Consider the following 17,101-nt stretch of genomic DNA (forward strand, 5'->3'; position numbering starts at 1 on the left):
TAACTTACCCTATCCATCACCCTTCCCCCACCTCATTGAATGTTGGATCTGATTGGTTGATCATGAGGGAGGACACAGTCACCACATACAAGGCACGGGCTAGGCATTGGCGTGGCTTTGGGTGGGCCTGCCCCTGAGGAGCAGAGTTACCCTATCACAACGCCTGGCTGCTCCATGTCATCAGTGTGAGTCCTGGGGGGAATTATAGGCCTCGGGGGCACAGCAGAGGCAGCCTGACACCGTATGGGGCCCCATCAATATGATATACATGAGGTCTGACATTTCTGGCCACGCCCCTAGAGACATCCACCATCCCACCGCAATGTATACTGATAGAACAGACAGACATGTGAGAGTCCTTCCCCAAACCAACCAGCCAATCCCCTTCCGGCTCTGACATACCAGCTCATGAGCATCCAATCCTTTCCAATGGTGGCCCCGCTGGTGGTGAATTCTGATTGGCCGGGTGTCGGCATCTTCCGGAGGAGCTCAGCCTATGGCAGGTTCTCTTTACCTGAGCCGTGCCTCCCGCTAGTGGCGGCCTCTAGTTGCGGTCTCTAGTGCCTCCCTCCAGCGACGGTCTCTAGTGCCTCCCCCTAGTGGCGGCCTCCAGCAGCGGTCTCTAGTGCCTCCCTCCAGCGGCGGTCTCTAGTGCCTCCCCCTAGTGGCGGCCTCCAGCGGCGGTCTCTAGTGCCTCCCTCCAGCGGCGGTCTCTAGTGCCTCCCTCCAGCGACGGTCTCTAGTGCCTCCCCCTAGCGGCGGCCTCCAGCGGCGTTCTCTAGTGCCTCCCTCCAGCGGCGGTCTCTAGTGCCTCCCTCCAGCGGCGGTCTCTAGTGCCTCCCTCCAGCGGCGGTCTCTAGTGCCTCCCTCCAGCGGCGGTCTCTAGTGCCTCCCTCCAGCGGCGGTCTCTAGTGCCTCCCTCCAGCGGCGGTCTCTAGTGCCTCCCTCCAGCGGCGGTCTCTAGTGCCTCCCTCCAGCGGCGGTCTCTAGTGCCTCCCTCCAGCGGCGGTCTCTAGTGCCTCCCTCCAGCGGCGGTCTCTAGTGCCTCCCTCCAGCGGCGGTCTCTAGTGCCTCCCTCCAGCGGCGGTCTCTAGTGCCTCCCTCCAGCGGCGGTCTCTAGTGCCTCCCTCCAGCGGCGGTCTCTAGTGCCTCCCTCCAGCGGCGGTCTCTAGTGCCTCCCTCCAGCGGCGGTCTCTAGTGCCTCCCTCCAGCGGCGGTCTCTAGTGCCTCCCTCCAGCGGCGGTCTCTAGTGCCTCCCTCCAGCGGCGGTCTCTAGTGCCTCCCTCCAGCGGCGGTCTCTAGTGCCTCCCTCCAGCGGCGGTCTCTAGTGCCTCCCTCCAGCGGCGGTCTCTAGTGCCTCCCTCCAGCGGCGGTCTCTAGTGCCTCCCTCCAGCGGCGGTCTCTAGTGCCTCCCTCCAGCGGCGGTCTCTAGTGCCTCCCTCCAGCGGCGGTCTCTAGTGCCTCCCTCCAGCGGCGGTCTCTAGTGCCTCCCTCCAGCGGCGGTCTCTAGTGCCTCCCTCCAGCGGCGGTCTCTAGTGCCTCCCTCCAGCGGCGGTCTCTAGTGCCTCCCTCCAGCGGCGGTCTCTAGTGCCTCCCTCCAGCGGCGGTCTCTAGTGCCTCCCTCCAGCGGCGGTCTCTAGTGCCTCCCTCCAGCGGCGGTCTCTAGTGCCTCCCTCCAGCGGCGGTCTCTAGTGCCTCCCTCCAGCGGCGGTCTCTAGTGCCTCCCTCCAGCGGCGGTCTCTAGTGCCTCCCTCCAGCGGCGGTCTCTAGTGCCTCCCTCCAGCGGCGGTCTCTAGTGCCTCCCTCCAGCGGCGGTCTCTAGTGCCTCCCTCCAGCGGCGGTCTCTAGTGCCTCCCTCCAGCGGCGGTCTCTAGTGCCTCCCTCCAGCGGCGGTCTCTAGTGCCTCCCTCCAGCGGCGGTCTCTAGTGCCTCCCTCCAGCGGCGGTCTCTAGTGCCTCCCTCCAGCGGCGGTCTCTAGTGCCTCCCTCCAGCGGCGGTCTCTAGTGCCTCCCTCCAGCGGCGGTCTCTAGTGCCTCCCTCCAGCGGCGGTCTCTAGTGCCTCCCTCCAGCGGCGGTCTCTAGTGCCTCCCTCCAGCGGCGGTCTCTAGTGCCTCCCTCCAGCGGCGGTCTCTAGTGCCTCCCTCCAGCGGCGGTCTCTAGTGCCTCCCTCCAGCGGCGGTCTCTAGTGCCTCCCTCCAGCGGCGGTCTCTAGTGCCTCCCTCCAGCGGCGGTCTCTAGTGCCTCCCTCCAGCGGCGGTCTCTAGTGCCTCCCTCCAGCGGCGGTCTCTAGTGCCTCCCTCCAGCGGCGGTCTCTAGTGCCTCCCTCCAGCGGCGGTCTCTAGTGCCTCCCTCCAGCGGCGGTCTCTAGTGCCTCCCTCCAGCGGCGGTCTCTAGTGCCTCCCTCCAGCGGCGGTCTCTAGTGCCTCCCTCCAGCGGCGGTCTCTAGTGCCTCCCTCCAGCGGCGGTCTCTAGTGCCTCCCTCCAGCGGCGGTCTCTAGTGCCTCCCTCCAGCGGCGGTCTCTAGTGCCTCCCTCCAGCGGCGGTCTCTAGTGCCTCCCTCCAGCGGCGGTCTCTAGTGCCTCCCTCCAGCGGCGGTCTCTAGTGCCTCCCTCCAGCGGCGGTCTCTAGTGCCTCCCTCCAGCGGCGGTCTCTAGTGCCTCCCTCCAGCGGCGGTCTCTAGTGCCTCCCTCCAGCGGCGGTCTCTAGTGCCTCCCTCCAGCGGCGGTCTCTAGTGCCTCCCTCCAGCGGCGGTCTCTAGTGCCTCCCTCCAGCGGCGGTCTCTAGTGCCTCCCTCCAGCGGCGGTCTCTAGTGCCTCCCTCCAGCGGCGGTCTCTAGTGCCTCCCTCCAGCGGCGGTCTCTAGTGCCTCCCTCCAGCGGCGGTCTCTAGTGCCTCCCTCCAGCGGCGGTCTCTAGTGCCTCCCTCCAGCGGCGGTCTCTAGTGCCTCCCTCCAGCGGCGGTCTCTAGTGCCTCCCTCCAGCGGCGGTCTCTAGTGCCTCCCTCCAGCGGCGGTCTCTAGTGCCTCCCTCCAGCGGCGGTCTCTAGTGCCTCCCTCCAGCGGCGGTCTCTAGTGCCTCCCTCCAGCGGCGGTCTCTAGTGCCTCCCTCCAGCGGCGGTCTCTAGTGCCTCCCTCCAGCGGCGGTCTCTAGTGCCTCCCTCCAGCGGCGGTCTCTAGTGCCTCCCTCCAGCGGCGGTCTCTAGTGCCTCCCTCCAGCGGCGGTCTCTAGTGCCTCCCTCCAGCGGCGGTCTCTAGTGCCTCCCTCCAGCGGCGGTCTCTAGTGCCTCCCTCCAGCGGCGGTCTCTAGTGCCTCCCTCCAGCGGCGGTCTCTAGTGCCTCCCTCCAGCGGCGGTCTCTAGTGCCTCCCTCCAGCGGCGGTCTCTAGTGCCTCCCTCCAGCGGCGGTCTCTAGTGCCTCCCTCCAGCGGCGGTCTCTAGTGCCTCCCTCCAGCGGCGGTCTCTAGTGCCTCCCTCCAGCGGCGGTCTCTAGTGCCTCCCTCCAGCGGCGGTCTCTAGTGCCTCCCTCCAGCGGCGGTCTCTAGTGCCTCCCTCCAGCGGCGGTCTCTAGTGCCTCCCTCCAGCGGCGGTCTCTAGTGCCTCCCTCCAGCGGCGGTCTCTAGTGCCTCCCTCCAGCGGCGGTCTCTAGTGCCTCCCTCCAGCGGCGGTCTCTAGTGCCTCCCTCCAGCGGCGGTCTCTAGTGCCTCCCTCCAGCGGCGGTCTCTAGTGCCTCCCTCCAGCGGCGGTCTCTAGTGCCTCCCTCCAGCGGCGGTCTCTAGTGCCTCCCTCCAGCGGCGGTCTCTAGTGCCTCCCTCCAGCGGCGGTCTCTAGTGCCTCCCTCCAGCGGCGGTCTCTAGTGCCTCCCTCCAGCGGCGGTCTCTAGTGCCTCCCTCCAGCGGCGGTCTCTAGTGCCTCCCTCCAGCGGCGGTCTCTAGTGCCTCCCTCCAGCGGCGGTCTCTAGTGCCTCCCTCCAGCGGCGGTCTCTAGTGCCTCCCTCCAGCGGCGGTCTCTAGTGCCTCCCTCCAGCGGCGGTCTCTAGTGCCTCCCTCCAGCGGCGGTCTCTAGTGCCTCCCTCCAGCGGCGGTCTCTAGTGCCTCCCTCCAGCGGCGGTCTCTAGTGCCTCCCTCCAGCGGCGGTCTCTAGTGCCTCCCTCCAGCGGCGGTCTCTAGTGCCTCCCTCCAGCGGCGGTCTCTAGTGCCTCCCTCCAGCGGCGGTCTCTAGTGCCTCCCTCCAGCGGCGGTCTCTAGTGCCTCCCTCCAGCGGCGGTCTCTAGTGCCTCCCTCCAGCGGCGGTCTCTAGTGCCTCCCTCCAGCGGCGGTCTCTAGTGCCTCCCTCCAGCGGCGGTCTCTAGTGCCTCCCTCCAGCGGCGGTCTCTAGTGCCTCCCTCCAGCGGCGGTCTCTAGTGCCTCCCTCCAGCGGCGGTCTCTAGTGCCTCCCTCCAGCGGCGGTCTCTAGTGCCTCCCTCCAGCGGCGGTCTCTAGTGCCTCCCTCCAGCGGCGGTCTCTAGTGCCTCCCTCCAGCGGCGGTCTCTAGTGCCTCCCTCCAGCGGCGGTCTCTAGTGCCTCCCTCCAGCGGCGGTCTCTAGTGCCTCCCTCCAGCGGCGGTCTCTAGTGCCTCCCTCCAGCGGCGGTCTCTAGTGCCTCCCTCCAGCGGCGGTCTCTAGTGCCTCCCTCCAGCGGCGGTCTCTAGTGCCTCCCTCCAGCGGCGGTCTCTAGTGCCTCCCTCCAGCGGCGGTCTCTAGTGCCTCCCTCCAGCGGCGGTCTCTAGTGCCTCCCTCCAGCGGCGGTCTCTAGTGCCTCCCTCCAGCGGCGGTCTCTAGTGCCTCCCTCCAGCGGCGGTCTCTAGTGCCTCCCTCCAGCGGCGGTCTCTAGTGCCTCCCTCCAGCGGCGGTCTCTAGTGCCTCCCTCCAGCGGCGGTCTCTAGTGCCTCCCTCCAGCGGCGGTCTCTAGTGCCTCCCTCCAGCGGCGGTCTCTAGTGCCTCCCTCCAGCGGCGGTCTCTAGTGCCTCCCTCCAGCGGCGGTCTCTAGTGCCTCCCTCCAGCGGCGGTCTCTAGTGCCTCCCTCCAGCGGCGGTCTCTAGTGCCTCCCTCCAGCGGCGGTCTCTAGTGCCTCCCTCCAGCGGCGGTCTCTAGTGCCTCCCTCCAGCGGCGGTCTCTAGTGCCTCCCTCCAGCGGCGGTCTCTAGTGCCTCCCTCCAGCGGCGGTCTCTAGTGCCTCCCTCCAGCGGCGGTCTCTAGTGCCTCCCTCCAGCGGCGGTCTCTAGTGCCTCCCTCCAGCGGCGGTCTCTAGTGCCTCCCTCCAGCGGCGGTCTCTAGTGCCTCCCTCCAGCGGCGGTCTCTAGTGCCTCCCTCCAGCGGCGGTCTCTAGTGCCTCCCTCCAGCGGCGGTCTCTAGTGCCTCCCTCCAGCGGCGGTCTCTAGTGCCTCCCTCCAGCGGCGGTCTCTAGTGCCTCCCTCCAGCGGCGGTCTCTAGTGCCTCCCTCCAGCGGCGGTCTCTAGTGCCTCCCTCCAGCGGCGGTCTCTAGTGCCTCCCTCCAGCGGCGGTCTCTAGTGCCTCCCTCCAGCGGCGGTCTCTAGTGCCTCCCTCCAGCGGCGGTCTCTAGTGCCTCCCTCCAGCGGCGGTCTCTAGTGCCTCCCTCCAGCGGCGGTCTCTAGTGCCTCCCTCCAGCGGCGGTCTCTAGTGCCTCCCTCCAGCGGCGGTCTCTAGTGCCTCCCTCCAGCGGCGGTCTCTAGTGCCTCCCTCCAGCGGCGGTCTCTAGTGCCTCCCTCCAGCGGCGGTCTCTAGTGCCTCCCTCCAGCGGCGGTCTCTAGTGCCTCCCTCCAGCGGCGGTCTCTAGTGCCTCCCTCCAGCGGCGGTCTCTAGTGCCTCCCTCCAGCGGCGGTCTCTAGTGCCTCCCTCCAGCGGCGGTCTCTAGTGCCTCCCTCCAGCGGCGGTCTCTAGTGCCTCCCTCCAGCGGCGGTCTCTAGTGCCTCCCTCCAGCGGCGGTCTCTAGTGCCTCCCTCCAGCGGCGGTCTCTAGTGCCTCCCTCCAGCGGCGGTCTCTAGTGCCTCCCTCCAGCGGCGGTCTCTAGTGCCTCCCTCCAGCGGCGGTCTCTAGTGCCTCCCTCCAGCGGCGGTCTCTAGTGCCTCCCTCCAGCGGCGGTCTCTAGTGCCTCCCTCCAGCGGCGGTCTCTAGTGCCTCCCTCCAGCGGCGGTCTCTAGTGCCTCCCTCCAGCGGCGGTCTCTAGTGCCTCCCTCCAGCGGCGGTCTCTAGTGCCTCCCTCCAGCGGCGGTCTCTAGTGCCTCCCTCCAGCGGCGGTCTCTAGTGCCTCCCTCCAGCGGCGGTCTCTAGTGCCTCCCTCCAGCGGCGGTCTCTAGTGCCTCCCTCCAGCGGCGGTCTCTAGTGCCTCCCTCCAGCGGCGGTCTCTAGTGCCTCCCTCCAGCGGCGGTCTCTAGTGCCTCCCTCCAGCGGCGGTCTCTAGTGCCTCCCTCCAGCGGCGGTCTCTAGTGCCTCCCTCCAGCGGCGGTCTCTAGTGCCTCCCTCCAGCGGCGGTCTCTAGTGCCTCCCTCCAGCGGCGGTCTCTAGTGCCTCCCTCCAGCGGCGGTCTCTAGTGCCTCCCTCCAGCGGCGGTCTCTAGTGCCTCCCTCCAGCGGCGGTCTCTAGTGCCTCCCTCCAGCGGCGGTCTCTAGTGCCTCCCTCCAGCGGCGGTCTCTAGTGCCTCCCTCCAGCGGCGGTCTCTAGTGCCTCCCTCCAGCGGCGGTCTCTAGTGCCTCCCTCCAGCGGCGGTCTCTAGTGCCTCCCTCCAGCGGCGGTCTCTAGTGCCTCCCTCCAGCGGCGGTCTCTAGTGCCTCCCTCCAGCGGCGGTCTCTAGTGCCTCCCTCCAGCGGCGGTCTCTAGTGCCTCCCTCCAGCGGCGGTCTCTAGTGCCTCCCTCCAGCGGCGGTCTCTAGTGCCTCCCTCCAGCGGCGGTCTCTAGTGCCTCCCTCCAGCGGCGGTCTCTAGTGCCTCCCTCCAGCGGCGGTCTCTAGTGCCTCCCTCCAGCGGCGGTCTCTAGTGCCTCCCTCCAGCGGCGGTCTCTAGTGCCTCCCTCCAGCGGCGGTCTCTAGTGCCTCCCTCCAGCGGCGGTCTCTAGTGCCTCCCTCCAGCGGCGGTCTCTAGTGCCTCCCTCCAGCGGCGGTCTCTAGTGCCTCCCTCCAGCGGCGGTCTCTAGTGCCTCCCTCCAGCGGCGGTCTCTAGTGCCTCCCTCCAGCGGCGGTCTCTAGTGCCTCCCTCCAGCGGCGGTCTCTAGTGCCTCCCTCCAGCGGCGGTCTCTAGTGCCTCCCTCCAGCGGCGGTCTCTAGTGCCTCCCTCCAGCGGCGGTCTCTAGTGCCTCCCTCCAGCGGCGGTCTCTAGTGCCTCCCTCCAGCGGCGGTCTCTAGTGCCTCCCTCCAGCGGCGGTCTCTAGTGCCTCCCTCCAGCGGCGGTCTCTAGTGCCTCCCTCCAGCGGCGGTCTCTAGTGCCTCCCTCCAGCGGCGGTCTCTAGTGCCTCCCTCCAGCGGCGGTCTCTAGTGCCTCCCTCCAGCGGCGGTCTCTAGTGCCTCCCTCCAGCGGCGGTCTCTAGTGCCTCCCTCCAGCGGCGGTCTCTAGTGCCTCCCTCCAGCGGCGGTCTCTAGTGCCTCCCTCCAGCGGCGGTCTCTAGTGCCTCCCTCCAGCGGCGGTCTCTAGTGCCTCCCTCCAGCGGCGGTCTCTAGTGCCTCCCTCCAGCGGCGGTCTCTAGTGCCTCCCTCCAGCGGCGGTCTCTAGTGCCTCCCTCCAGCGGCGGTCTCTAGTGCCTCCCTCCAGCGGCGGTCTCTAGTGCCTCCCTCCAGCGGCGGTCTCTAGTGCCTCCCTCCAGCGGCGGTCTCTAGTGCCTCCCTCCAGCGGCGGTCTCTAGTGCCTCCCTCCAGCGGCGGTCTCTAGTGCCTCCCTCCAGCGGCGGTCTCTAGTGCCTCCCTCCAGCGGCGGTCTCTAGTGCCTCCCTCCAGCGGCGGTCTCTAGTGCCTCCCTCCAGCGGCGGTCTCTAGTGCCTCCCTCCAGCGGCGGTCTCTAGTGCCTCCCTCCAGCGGCGGTCTCTAGTGCCTCCCTCCAGCGGCGGTCTCTAGTGCCTCCCTCCAGCGGCGGTCTCTAGTGCCTCCCTCCAGCGGCGGTCTCTAGTGCCTCCCTCCAGCGGCGGTCTCTAGTGCCTCCCTCCAGCGGCGGTCTCTAGTGCCTCCCTCCAGCGGCGGTCTCTAGTGCCTCCCTCCAGCGGCGGTCTCTAGTGCCTCCCTCCAGCGGCGGTCTCTAGTGCCTCCCTCCAGCGGCGGTCTCTAGTGCCTCCCTCCAGCGGCGGTCTCTAGTGCCTCCCTCCAGCGGCGGTCTCTAGTGCCTCCCTCCAGCGGCGGTCTCTAGTGCCTCCCTCCAGCGGCGGTCTCTAGTGCCTCCCTCCAGCGGCGGTCTCTAGTGCCTCCCTCCAGCGGCGGTCTCTAGTGCCTCCCTCCAGCGGCGGTCTCTAGTGCCTCCCTCCAGCGGCGGTCTCTAGTGCCTCCCTCCAGCGGCGGTCTCTAGTGCCTCCCTCCAGCGGCGGTCTCTAGTGCCTCCCTCCAGCGGCGGTCTCTAGTGCCTCCCTCCAGCGGCGGTCTCTAGTGCCTCCCTCCAGCGGCGGTCTCTAGTGCCTCCCTCCAGCGGCGGTCTCTAGTGCCTCCCTCCAGCGGCGGTCTCTAGTGCCTCCCTCCAGCGGCGGTCTCTAGTGCCTCCCTCCAGCGGCGGTCTCTAGTGCCTCCCTCCAGCGGCGGTCTCTAGTGCCTCCCTCCAGCGGCGGTCTCTAGTGCCTCCCTCCAGCAGCGGTCTCTAGTGCCTCCCCCTAGTTGCGGTCTCAAGTGCCTCCCCCTAGTGGCGGTCTCTAGTGCCTCCTCCTAGCGGCGGTCTCCAGTGCCTCCCTCCAGCGGCGGTCTCTAGTGCCTCCCTCCAGCGGCGGTCTCTAGTGCCTCCCTCCAGCAGCGGTCTCTAGTGCCTCCCTCCTGCGGCGGTCTCTAGTGCCTCCCTCCAGTAGCGGTCTCTAGTGCCTCCCCCTAGTTGCGGTCTCAAGTGCCTCCCCCTAGTGGCGGTCTCTAGTGCCTCCTCCTAGCGGCGGTCTCCAGTGCCTCCCTCCAGCGGCGGTCTCTAGTGCCTCCCTCCAGCGGCGGTCTCTAGTGCCTCCCTCCAGCAGCGGTCTCTAGTGCCTCCCTCCAGCGGCGGTCTCTAGTGCCTCCCTCCAGCGGCGGTCTCTAGTGCCTCCCTCCAGCGGCGGTCTCTAGTGCCTCCCTCCAGCGGCGGTCTCTAGTGCCTCCCTCCAGCGGCGGTCTCTAGTGCCTCCCTCCAGCGGCGGTCTCTAGTGCCTCCCTCCAGCGGCGGTCTCTAGTGCCTCCCTCCAGCGGCGGTCTCTAGTGCCTCCCTCCAGCGGCGGTCTCTAGTGCCTCCCTCCAGCGGCGGTCTCTAGTGCCTCCCTCCAGCGGCGGTCTCTAGTGCCTCCCTCCAGCGGCGGTCTCTAGTGCCTCCCTCCAGCGGCGGTCTCTAGTGCCTCCCTCCAGCGGCGGTCTCTAGTGCCTCCCTCCAGCGGCGGTCTCTAGTGCCTCCCTCCAGCGGCGGTCTCTAGTGCCTCCCTCCAGCGGCGGTCTCTAGTGCCTCCCTCCAGCGGCGGTCTCTAGTGCCTCCCTCCAGCGGCGGTCTCTAGTGCCTCCCTCCAGCGGCGGTCTCTAGTGCCTCCCTCCAGCGGCGGTCTCTAGTGCCTCCCTCCAGCGGCGGTCTCTAGTGCCTCCCTCCAGCGGCGGTCTCTAGTGCCTCCCTCCAGCGGCGGTCTCTAGTGCCTCCCTCCAGCGGCGGTCTCTAGTGCCTCCCTCCAGCGGCGGTCTCTAGTGCCTCCCTCTAGCGGCGGTCTCCAGTGCCTCCCTCCAGCGGCGGTCTCTAGTGCCTCCCTCCAGCGGCGGTCTCTAGTGCCTCCCCCTAGCGGCGGTCTCTAGTGCCTCCCCCTAGCGGCGGTCTCTAGTGCCTCCCCCTAGCGGCGGTCTCTAGTGCCTCCCCCTAGCGGCGGTCTCTAGTGCCTCCCCCTAGCGGCGGTCTCTAGTGCCTCCCCCTAGCGGCGGTCTCTAGTGCCTCCCTCCAGCAGCGGTCTCTAGTGCCTCCCTCCAGCGGCGGTCTCTAGTGCCTCCCTCCAGCGGCGGTCTCTAGTGCCTCCCCCCAGTGGCGGTCTCTAGTGCCTCCCCCTAGTGGCGGTCTCTAGTGCCTCCCCCTAGTGGCGGTCTCTAGTGCCTCCCCCTAGCGGCGGTCTCCAGTGCCTCCCTCCAGCGGCGGTCTCCAGTGCCTCCCTCCAGCGGCGGTCTCTAGTGCCTCCCTCCAGCGGCGGTCTCTAGTGCCTCCCCCTAGCGGCGGTCTCTAGTGCCTCCCTCCAGCGGCGGTCTCCAGTGCCTCCCTCCAGCGGCGGTCTCTAGTGCCTCCCTCCAGCGGCGGTCTCTACTGCCTCCCCCTAGCGGCGGTCTCTAGTGCCTCCCTCCTGCGGCGGTCTCTAGTGCCTCCTTCCAGCGGCGGTCTCCAGTGCCTCCCTCCAGCGGCGGTCTCTATTGCCCCCTAGTTGCGGTCTCTATTGCCCCTCTAGGGGCGGGCCCCATACGCCGTCACTGAGTGACATCTCCTCCTTTCCCTCCCTCAGTTCTGGAGATCCATCACCTGGTCCAGCAGAGGGACCTGCGCTCCGCTGACCAGCACATCATGGAACTGGAGGCCGAGTGTGATGGGGAGGTCGGCCCGGTGGGGGTGAAGAGTCCCGGCAGACAAGCCAAGGATGTGGCCCTCCTATACGAGGCCCTGATGAAGGAAATGTGGGCCGTGGTGGACGAGTCCCTGAACTGTAAAGGAAAACATCAGAAACTTGAGGAAGTGATCGGAGTCATCCAGCAGGAGGAGGCTCGGGGGGGTCCTCCGGGCCCTAAGAACATGAGGAGCCAATGGGTGGAGGCGGTTGGGCGCAGTGTGGAAGGACGGCTGAAGAAGAACCTGGAGGGGAAGATGGGCTCATTGCCGTCCCAGGCCGACAGAGTGAAGAGGACGGTGGTGGAGGACATGACGGGGGTTAGGAACTATCTGGTGAGAATGGTGGGGGAGGGGCTCAGGCCGGAGAGTGACCCCCCAGAGTTGTAGGACGTCCCCCTTATTGATGATCTCCGCCTCCGCAGGTGTGCGCCTATCCCCGAGACTTCGAGGTGTTCCGGATTTATCTCTCGGCGTATCACCGCTGTGTGGCAGAATGGCTGAACACCGCCGCCCGGCGCAGCGCCGAGACCACCGACATCTACTTCCTCCTCGACTTCAATAGTAACATCTACTGCCGGTGAGTGCCGGGAGGGGTATGTGGCACAGGGGAGGGGCAGTCAGGGGTATGTGGCACAGGGCAGGGGCAGTCAGGGGTATGTGGCACAGGGGAGGGGCAGTCAGGGGTATGTGGCACAGGGAAGGGGCAGTCGGGGGTATGTGGCAGAAGGGAGGGGCAGTCAGGGGTATGTGGCACAGGGGAGGGCCAGTCAGGGGGATGTGGCACAGGGGAGGGCCAGTCAGGGGGATGTGGCACAGGGGAGGGCCAGTCAGGGGGATGTGGCACAGGGGAGGGCCAGTCAGGGGGATGTGGCACAGGGGAGGGCCAGTCAGGGGGATGTGGCACAGGGGAGGGCCAGTCAGGGGGATGTGGCACAGGGGAGGGCCAGTCAGGGGGATGTGGCACAGGGGAGGGCCAGTCAGGGGGATGTGGCACAGGGGAGGGCCAGTCAGGGGGATGTGGCACAGGGGAGGGCCAGTCAGGGGGATGTGGCACAGGGGAGGGCCAGTCAGGGGGATGTGGCACAGGGGAGGGCCAGTCAGGGGGATGTGGCACAGGGGAGGGCCAGTCAGGGGGATGTGGCACAGGGGAGGGCCAGTCAGGGGGATGTGGCACAGGGGAGGGCCAGTCAGGGGGATGTGGCACAGGGGAGGGCCAGTCAGGGGGATGTGGCACAGGGGAGGGCCAGTCAGGGGGATGTGGCACAGGGGAGGGCCAGTCAGGGGGATGTGGCACAGGGGAGGGCCAGTCAGGGGGATGTGGCACAGGGGAGGGCCAGTCAGGGGGATGTGGCACAGGGGAGGGCCAGTCAGGGGGATGTGGCACAGGGGAGGGCCAGTCAGGGGGATGTGGCACAGGGGAGGGCCAGTCAGGGGGATGTGGCACAGGGGAGGGCCAGTCAGGGGGATGTGGCACAGGGGAGGGCCAGTCAGGGGGATGTGGCACAGGGGAGGGCCAGTCAGGGGGATGTGGCACAGGGGAGGGCCAGTCAGGGGGATGTGGCACAGGGGAGGGCCAGTCAGGGGGATGTGGCACAGGGGAGGGCCAGTCAGGGGGATGTGGCACAGGGGAGGGCCAGTCAGGGGGATGTGGCACAGGGGAGGGCCAGTCAGGGGGATGTGGCACAGGGGAGGGCCAGTCAGGGGGATGTGGCACAGGGGAGGGCCAGTCAGGGGGATGTGGCACAGGGGAGGGCCAGTCAGGGGGATGTGGCACAGGGGAGGGCCAGTCAGGGGGATGTGGCACAGGGGAGGGCCAGTCAGGGGGATGTGGCACAGGGGAGGGCCAGTCAGGGGGATGTGGCACAGGGGAGGGCCAGTCAGGGGGATGTGGCACAGGGGAGGGCCAGTCAGGGGGATGTGGCACAGGGGAGGGCCAGTCAGGGGGATGTGGCACAGGGGAGGGCCAGTCAGGGGGATGTGGCACAGGGGAGGGCCAGTCAGGGGGATGTGGCACAGGGGAGGGCCAGTCAGGGGGATGTGGCACAGGGGAGGGCCAGTCAGGGGGATGTGGCACAGGGGAGGGCCAGTCAGGGGGATGTGGCACAGGGGAGGGCCAGTCAGGGGGATGTGGCACAGGGGAGGGCCAGTCAGGGGGATGTGGCACAGGGGAGGGCCAGTCAGGGGGATGTGGCACAGGGGAGGGCCAGTCAGGGGGATGTGGCACAGGGGAGGGCCAGTCAGGGGGATGTGGCACAGGGGAGGGCCAGTCAGGGGGATGTGGCACAGGGGAGGGCCAGTCAGGGGGATGTGGCACAGGGGAGGGCCAGTCAGGGGGATGTGGCACAGGGGAGGGCCAGTCAGGGGGATGTGGCACAGGGGAGGGCCAGTCAGGGGGATGTGGCACAGGGGAGGGCCAGTCAGGGGGATGTGGCACAGGGGAGGGCCAGTCAGGGGGATGTGGCACAGGGGAGGGCCAGTCAGGGGGATGTGGCACAGGGGAGGGCCAGTCAGGGGGATGTGGCACAGGGGAGGGCCAGTCAGGGGGATGTGGCACAGGGGAGGGCCAGTCAGGGGGATGTGGCACAGGGGAGGGCCAGTCAGGGGGATGTGGCACAGGGGAGGGCCAGTCAGGGGGATGTGGCACAGGGGAGGGCCAGTCAGGGGGATGTGGCACAGGGGAGGGCCAGTCAGGGGGATGTGGCACAGGGGAGGGCCAGTCAGGGGGATGTGGCACAGGGGAGGGCCAGTCAGGGGGATGTGGCACAGGGGAGGGCCAGTCAGGGGGATGTGGCACAGGGGAGGGCCAGTCAGGGGGATGTGGCACAGGGGAGGGCCAGTCAGGGGGATGTGGCACAGGGGAGGGCCAGTCAGGGGGATGTGGCACAGGGGAGGGCCAGTCAGGGGGATGTGGCACAGGGGAGGGCCAGTCAGGGGGATGTGGCACAGGGGAGGGCCAGTCAGGGGGATGTGGCACAGGGGAGGGCCAGTCAGGGGGATGTGGCACAGGGGAGGGCCAGTCAGGGGGATGTGGCACAGGGGAGGGCCAGTCAGGGGGATGTGGCACAGGGGAGGGCCAGTCAGGGGGATGTGGCACAGGGGAGGGCCAGTCAGGGGGATGTGGCACAGGGGAGGGCCAGTCAGGGGGATGTGGCACAGGGGAGGGCCAGTCAGGGGGATGTGGCACAGGGGAGGGCCAGTCAGGGGGATGTGGCACAGGGGAGGGCCAGTCAGGGGGATGTGGCACAGGGGAGGGCCAGTCAGGGGGATGTGGCACAGGGGAGGGCCAGTCAGGGGGATGTGGCACAGGGGAGGGCCAGTCAGGGGGATGTGGCACAGGGGAGGGCCAGTCAGGGGGATGTGGCACAGGGGAGGGCCAGTCAGGGGGATGTGGCACAGGGGAGGGCCAGTCAGGGGGATGTGGCACAGGGGAGGGCCAGTCAGGGGGATGTGGCACAGGGGAGGGCCAGTCAGGGGGATGTGGCACAGGGGAGGGCCAGTCAGGGGGATGTGGCACAGGGGAGGGCCAGTCAGGGGGATGTGGCACAGGGGAGGGCCAGTCAGGGGGATGTGGCACAGGGGAGGGCCAGTCAGGGGGATGTGGCACAGGGGAGGGCCAGTCAGGGGGATGTGGCACAGGGGAGGGCCAGTCAGGGGGATGTGGCACAGGGGAGGGCCAGTCAGGGGGATGTGGCACAGGGGAGGGCCAGTCAGGGGGATGTGGCACAGGGGAGGGCCAGTCAGGGGGATGTGGCACAGGGGAGGGCCAGTCAGGGGGATGTGGCACAGGGGAGGGCCAGTCAGGGGGATGTGGCACAGGGGAGGGCCAGTCAGGGGGATGTGGCACAGGGGAGGGCCAGTCAGGGGGATGTGGCACAGGGGAGGGCCAGTCAGGGGGATGTGGCACAGGGGAGGGCCAGTCAGGGGGATGTGGCACAGGGGAGGGCCAGTCAGGGGGATGTGGCACAGGGGAGGGCCAGTCAGGGGGATGTGGCACAGGGGAGGGCCAGTCAGGGGGATGTGGCACAGGGGAGGGCCAGTCAGGGGGATGTGGCACAGGGGAGGGCCAGTCAGGGGGATGTGGCACAGGGGAGGGCCAGTCAGGGGGATGTGGCACAGGGGAGGGCCAGTCAGGGGGATGTGGCACAGGGGAGGGCCAGTCAGGGGGATGTGGCACAGGGGAGGGCCAGTCAGGGGGATGTGGCACAGGGGAGGGCCAGTCAGGGGGATGTGGCACAGGGGAGGGCCAGTCAGGGGGATGTGGCACAGGGGAGGGCCAGTCAGGGGGATGTGGCACAGGGGAGGGCCAGTCAGGGGGATGTGGCACAGGGGAGGGCCAGTCAGGGGGATGTGGCACAGGGGAGGGCCAGTCAGGGGGATGTGGCACAGGGGAGGGCCAGTCAGGGGGATGTGGCACAGGGGAGGGCCAGTCAGGGGGATGTGGCACAGGGGAGGGCCAGTCAGGGGGATGTGGCACAGGGGAGGGCCAGTCAGGGGGATGTGGCACAGGGGAGGGCCAGTCAGGGGGATGTGGCACAGGGGAGGGCCAGTCAGGGGGATGTGGCACAGGGGAGGGCCAGTCAGGGGGATGTGGCACAGGGGAGGGCCAGTCAGGGGGATGTGGCACAGGGGAGGGCCAGTCAGGGGGATGTGGCACAGGGGAGGGCCAGTCAGGGGGATGTGGCACAGGGGAGGGCCAGTCAGGGGGATGTGGCACAGGGGAGGGCCAGTCAGGGGGATGTGGCACAGGGGAGGGCCAGTCAGGGGGATGTGGCACAGGGGAGGGCCAGTCAGGGGGATGTGGCACAGGGGAGGGCCAGTCAGGGGGATGTGGCACAGGGGAGGGCCAGTCAGGGGGATGTGGCACAGGGGAGGGCCAGTCAGGGGGATGTGGCACAGGGGAGGGCCAGTCAGGGGGATGTGGCACAGGGGAGGGCCAGTCAGGGGGATGTGGCACAGGGGAGGGCCAGTCAGGGGGATGTGGCACAGGGGAGGGCCAGTCAGGGGGATGTGGCACAGGGGAGGGCCAGTCAGGGGGATGTGGCACAGGGGAGGGCCAGTCAGGGGGATGTGGCACAGGGGAGGGCCAGTCAGGGGGATGTGGCACAGGGGAGGGCCAGTCAGGGGGATGTGGCACAGGGGAGGGCCAGTCAGGGGGATGTGGCACAGGGGAGGGCCAGTCAGGGGGATGTGGCACAGGGGAGGGCCAGTCAGGGGGATGTGGCACAGGGGAGGGCCAGTCAGGGGGATGTGGCACAGGGGAGGGCCAGTCAGGGGGATGTGGCACAGGGGAGGGCCAGTCAGGGGGATGTGGCACAGGGGAGGGCCAGTCAGGGGGATGTGGCACAGGGGAGGGCCAGTCAGGGGGATGTGGCACAGGGGAGGGCCAGTCAGGGGGATGTGGCACAGGGGAGGGCCAGTCAGGGGGATGTGGCACAGGGGAGGGCCAGTCAGGGGGATGTGGCACAGGGGAGGGGCAGTCAGGGGCCCCAAACACTGATTGAATATTCAGTATCTTTTGGGAAATGCATTTAAGTGAAATAATATATTTGGGGCCCCTCAATGTTCTTGTTATGGGGCCCCTCAATGTTCTTGCTATGGGGCCCCTCAATGTTCTTGCTATGGGGCCCCTCGATGTTCTTGCTATGGGGCCCCTCAATGTTCTTGCAATAGGGCCCCTCAATGTTCTTGCTATGGGGCCCCTCAATGTTCTTGCTATGGGGCCCCTCGATGTTCTTGCTATGGGGCCCCTCAATGTTCTTGCAATAGGGCCCCTCAATGTTCTTGCAATAGGGCCCCTCAATGTTCTTGCTATGGGGCCCCTCAAAAAAAAACTCAATGTTCTGTCTAGCGGGCCCCTCAATGTTCTTGCTATGGGGTCCCGTGTGACATGTCTGTGGCTCCTCCCTCTCCAGAGACATCTTGTCCCGGCAGGAAATCTCTCCGCTGATTAACCCCTCGGAGCTCGGCCCTCTGCTGCCCCGGGAGATGCGGACTCTGCTGGAGCAGAAATACAGCGACCTGGTCCAGGTAAGTGACGGCCGACTGCGCCCATCCCCCTCCCCCGGTGACCCCACTCAGCACCTTTCTATGTCTCTCAGAACCGGGTGTCACAGAGGCTGGAGGAGGAGCTGAGGGCGGAGCAAGAGCGCTGGAACCACGACTAAATGGGGCTGGGGTAGGGATCCGAATCCCCGTGGGGGTCACACTGGTCCATTCCGGGTGTTCCAGTCCCCTCCCTCTCAATGGCCAACCTTCCCCTATAATGGGCCTGGGGTAGGGATCCGAATCCCCGTGGGGGTCACACTGGTCCATTCCGTGTGTTCCAGTCCCCTCCCCCTCAATGGCCGACCTTCC

At 67.8% G+C, this 17,101-nt stretch overlaps 1 protein-coding gene across 1 annotated transcript in view; it reads left to right on the plus strand.

Annotated features, from left to right (window-relative positions):
- Positions 1 to 16,911, plus strand: part of LOC108803702 (exocyst complex component 3-like protein 4) — a gene marked incomplete at its 5' end in the record, with an annotated part of 17,513 nt that extends 602 nt beyond the window's left edge. The window contains 4 exons of the mRNA XM_018575522.1: positions 10,647 to 11,080; positions 11,170 to 11,324; positions 16,660 to 16,774; positions 16,846 to 16,911. Coding sequence (XP_018431024.1) covers positions 10,647 to 11,080; positions 11,170 to 11,324; positions 16,660 to 16,774; positions 16,846 to 16,911 — 770 coding nt within the window. The remainder of the gene's footprint in view (positions 1 to 10,646; positions 11,081 to 11,169; positions 11,325 to 16,659; positions 16,775 to 16,845) is intronic.
- Between the last annotated feature and the right edge of the window lie 190 nt (positions 16,912 to 17,101).

This window comes from Nanorana parkeri, unplaced genomic scaffold, assembly GCF_000935625.1.
Source record: "Nanorana parkeri isolate BGI_ZX_2015 unplaced genomic scaffold, ASM93562v1 scaffold4057, whole genome shotgun sequence".
NCBI lineage: Eukaryota > Metazoa > Chordata > Amphibia > Anura > Dicroglossidae > Nanorana > Nanorana parkeri.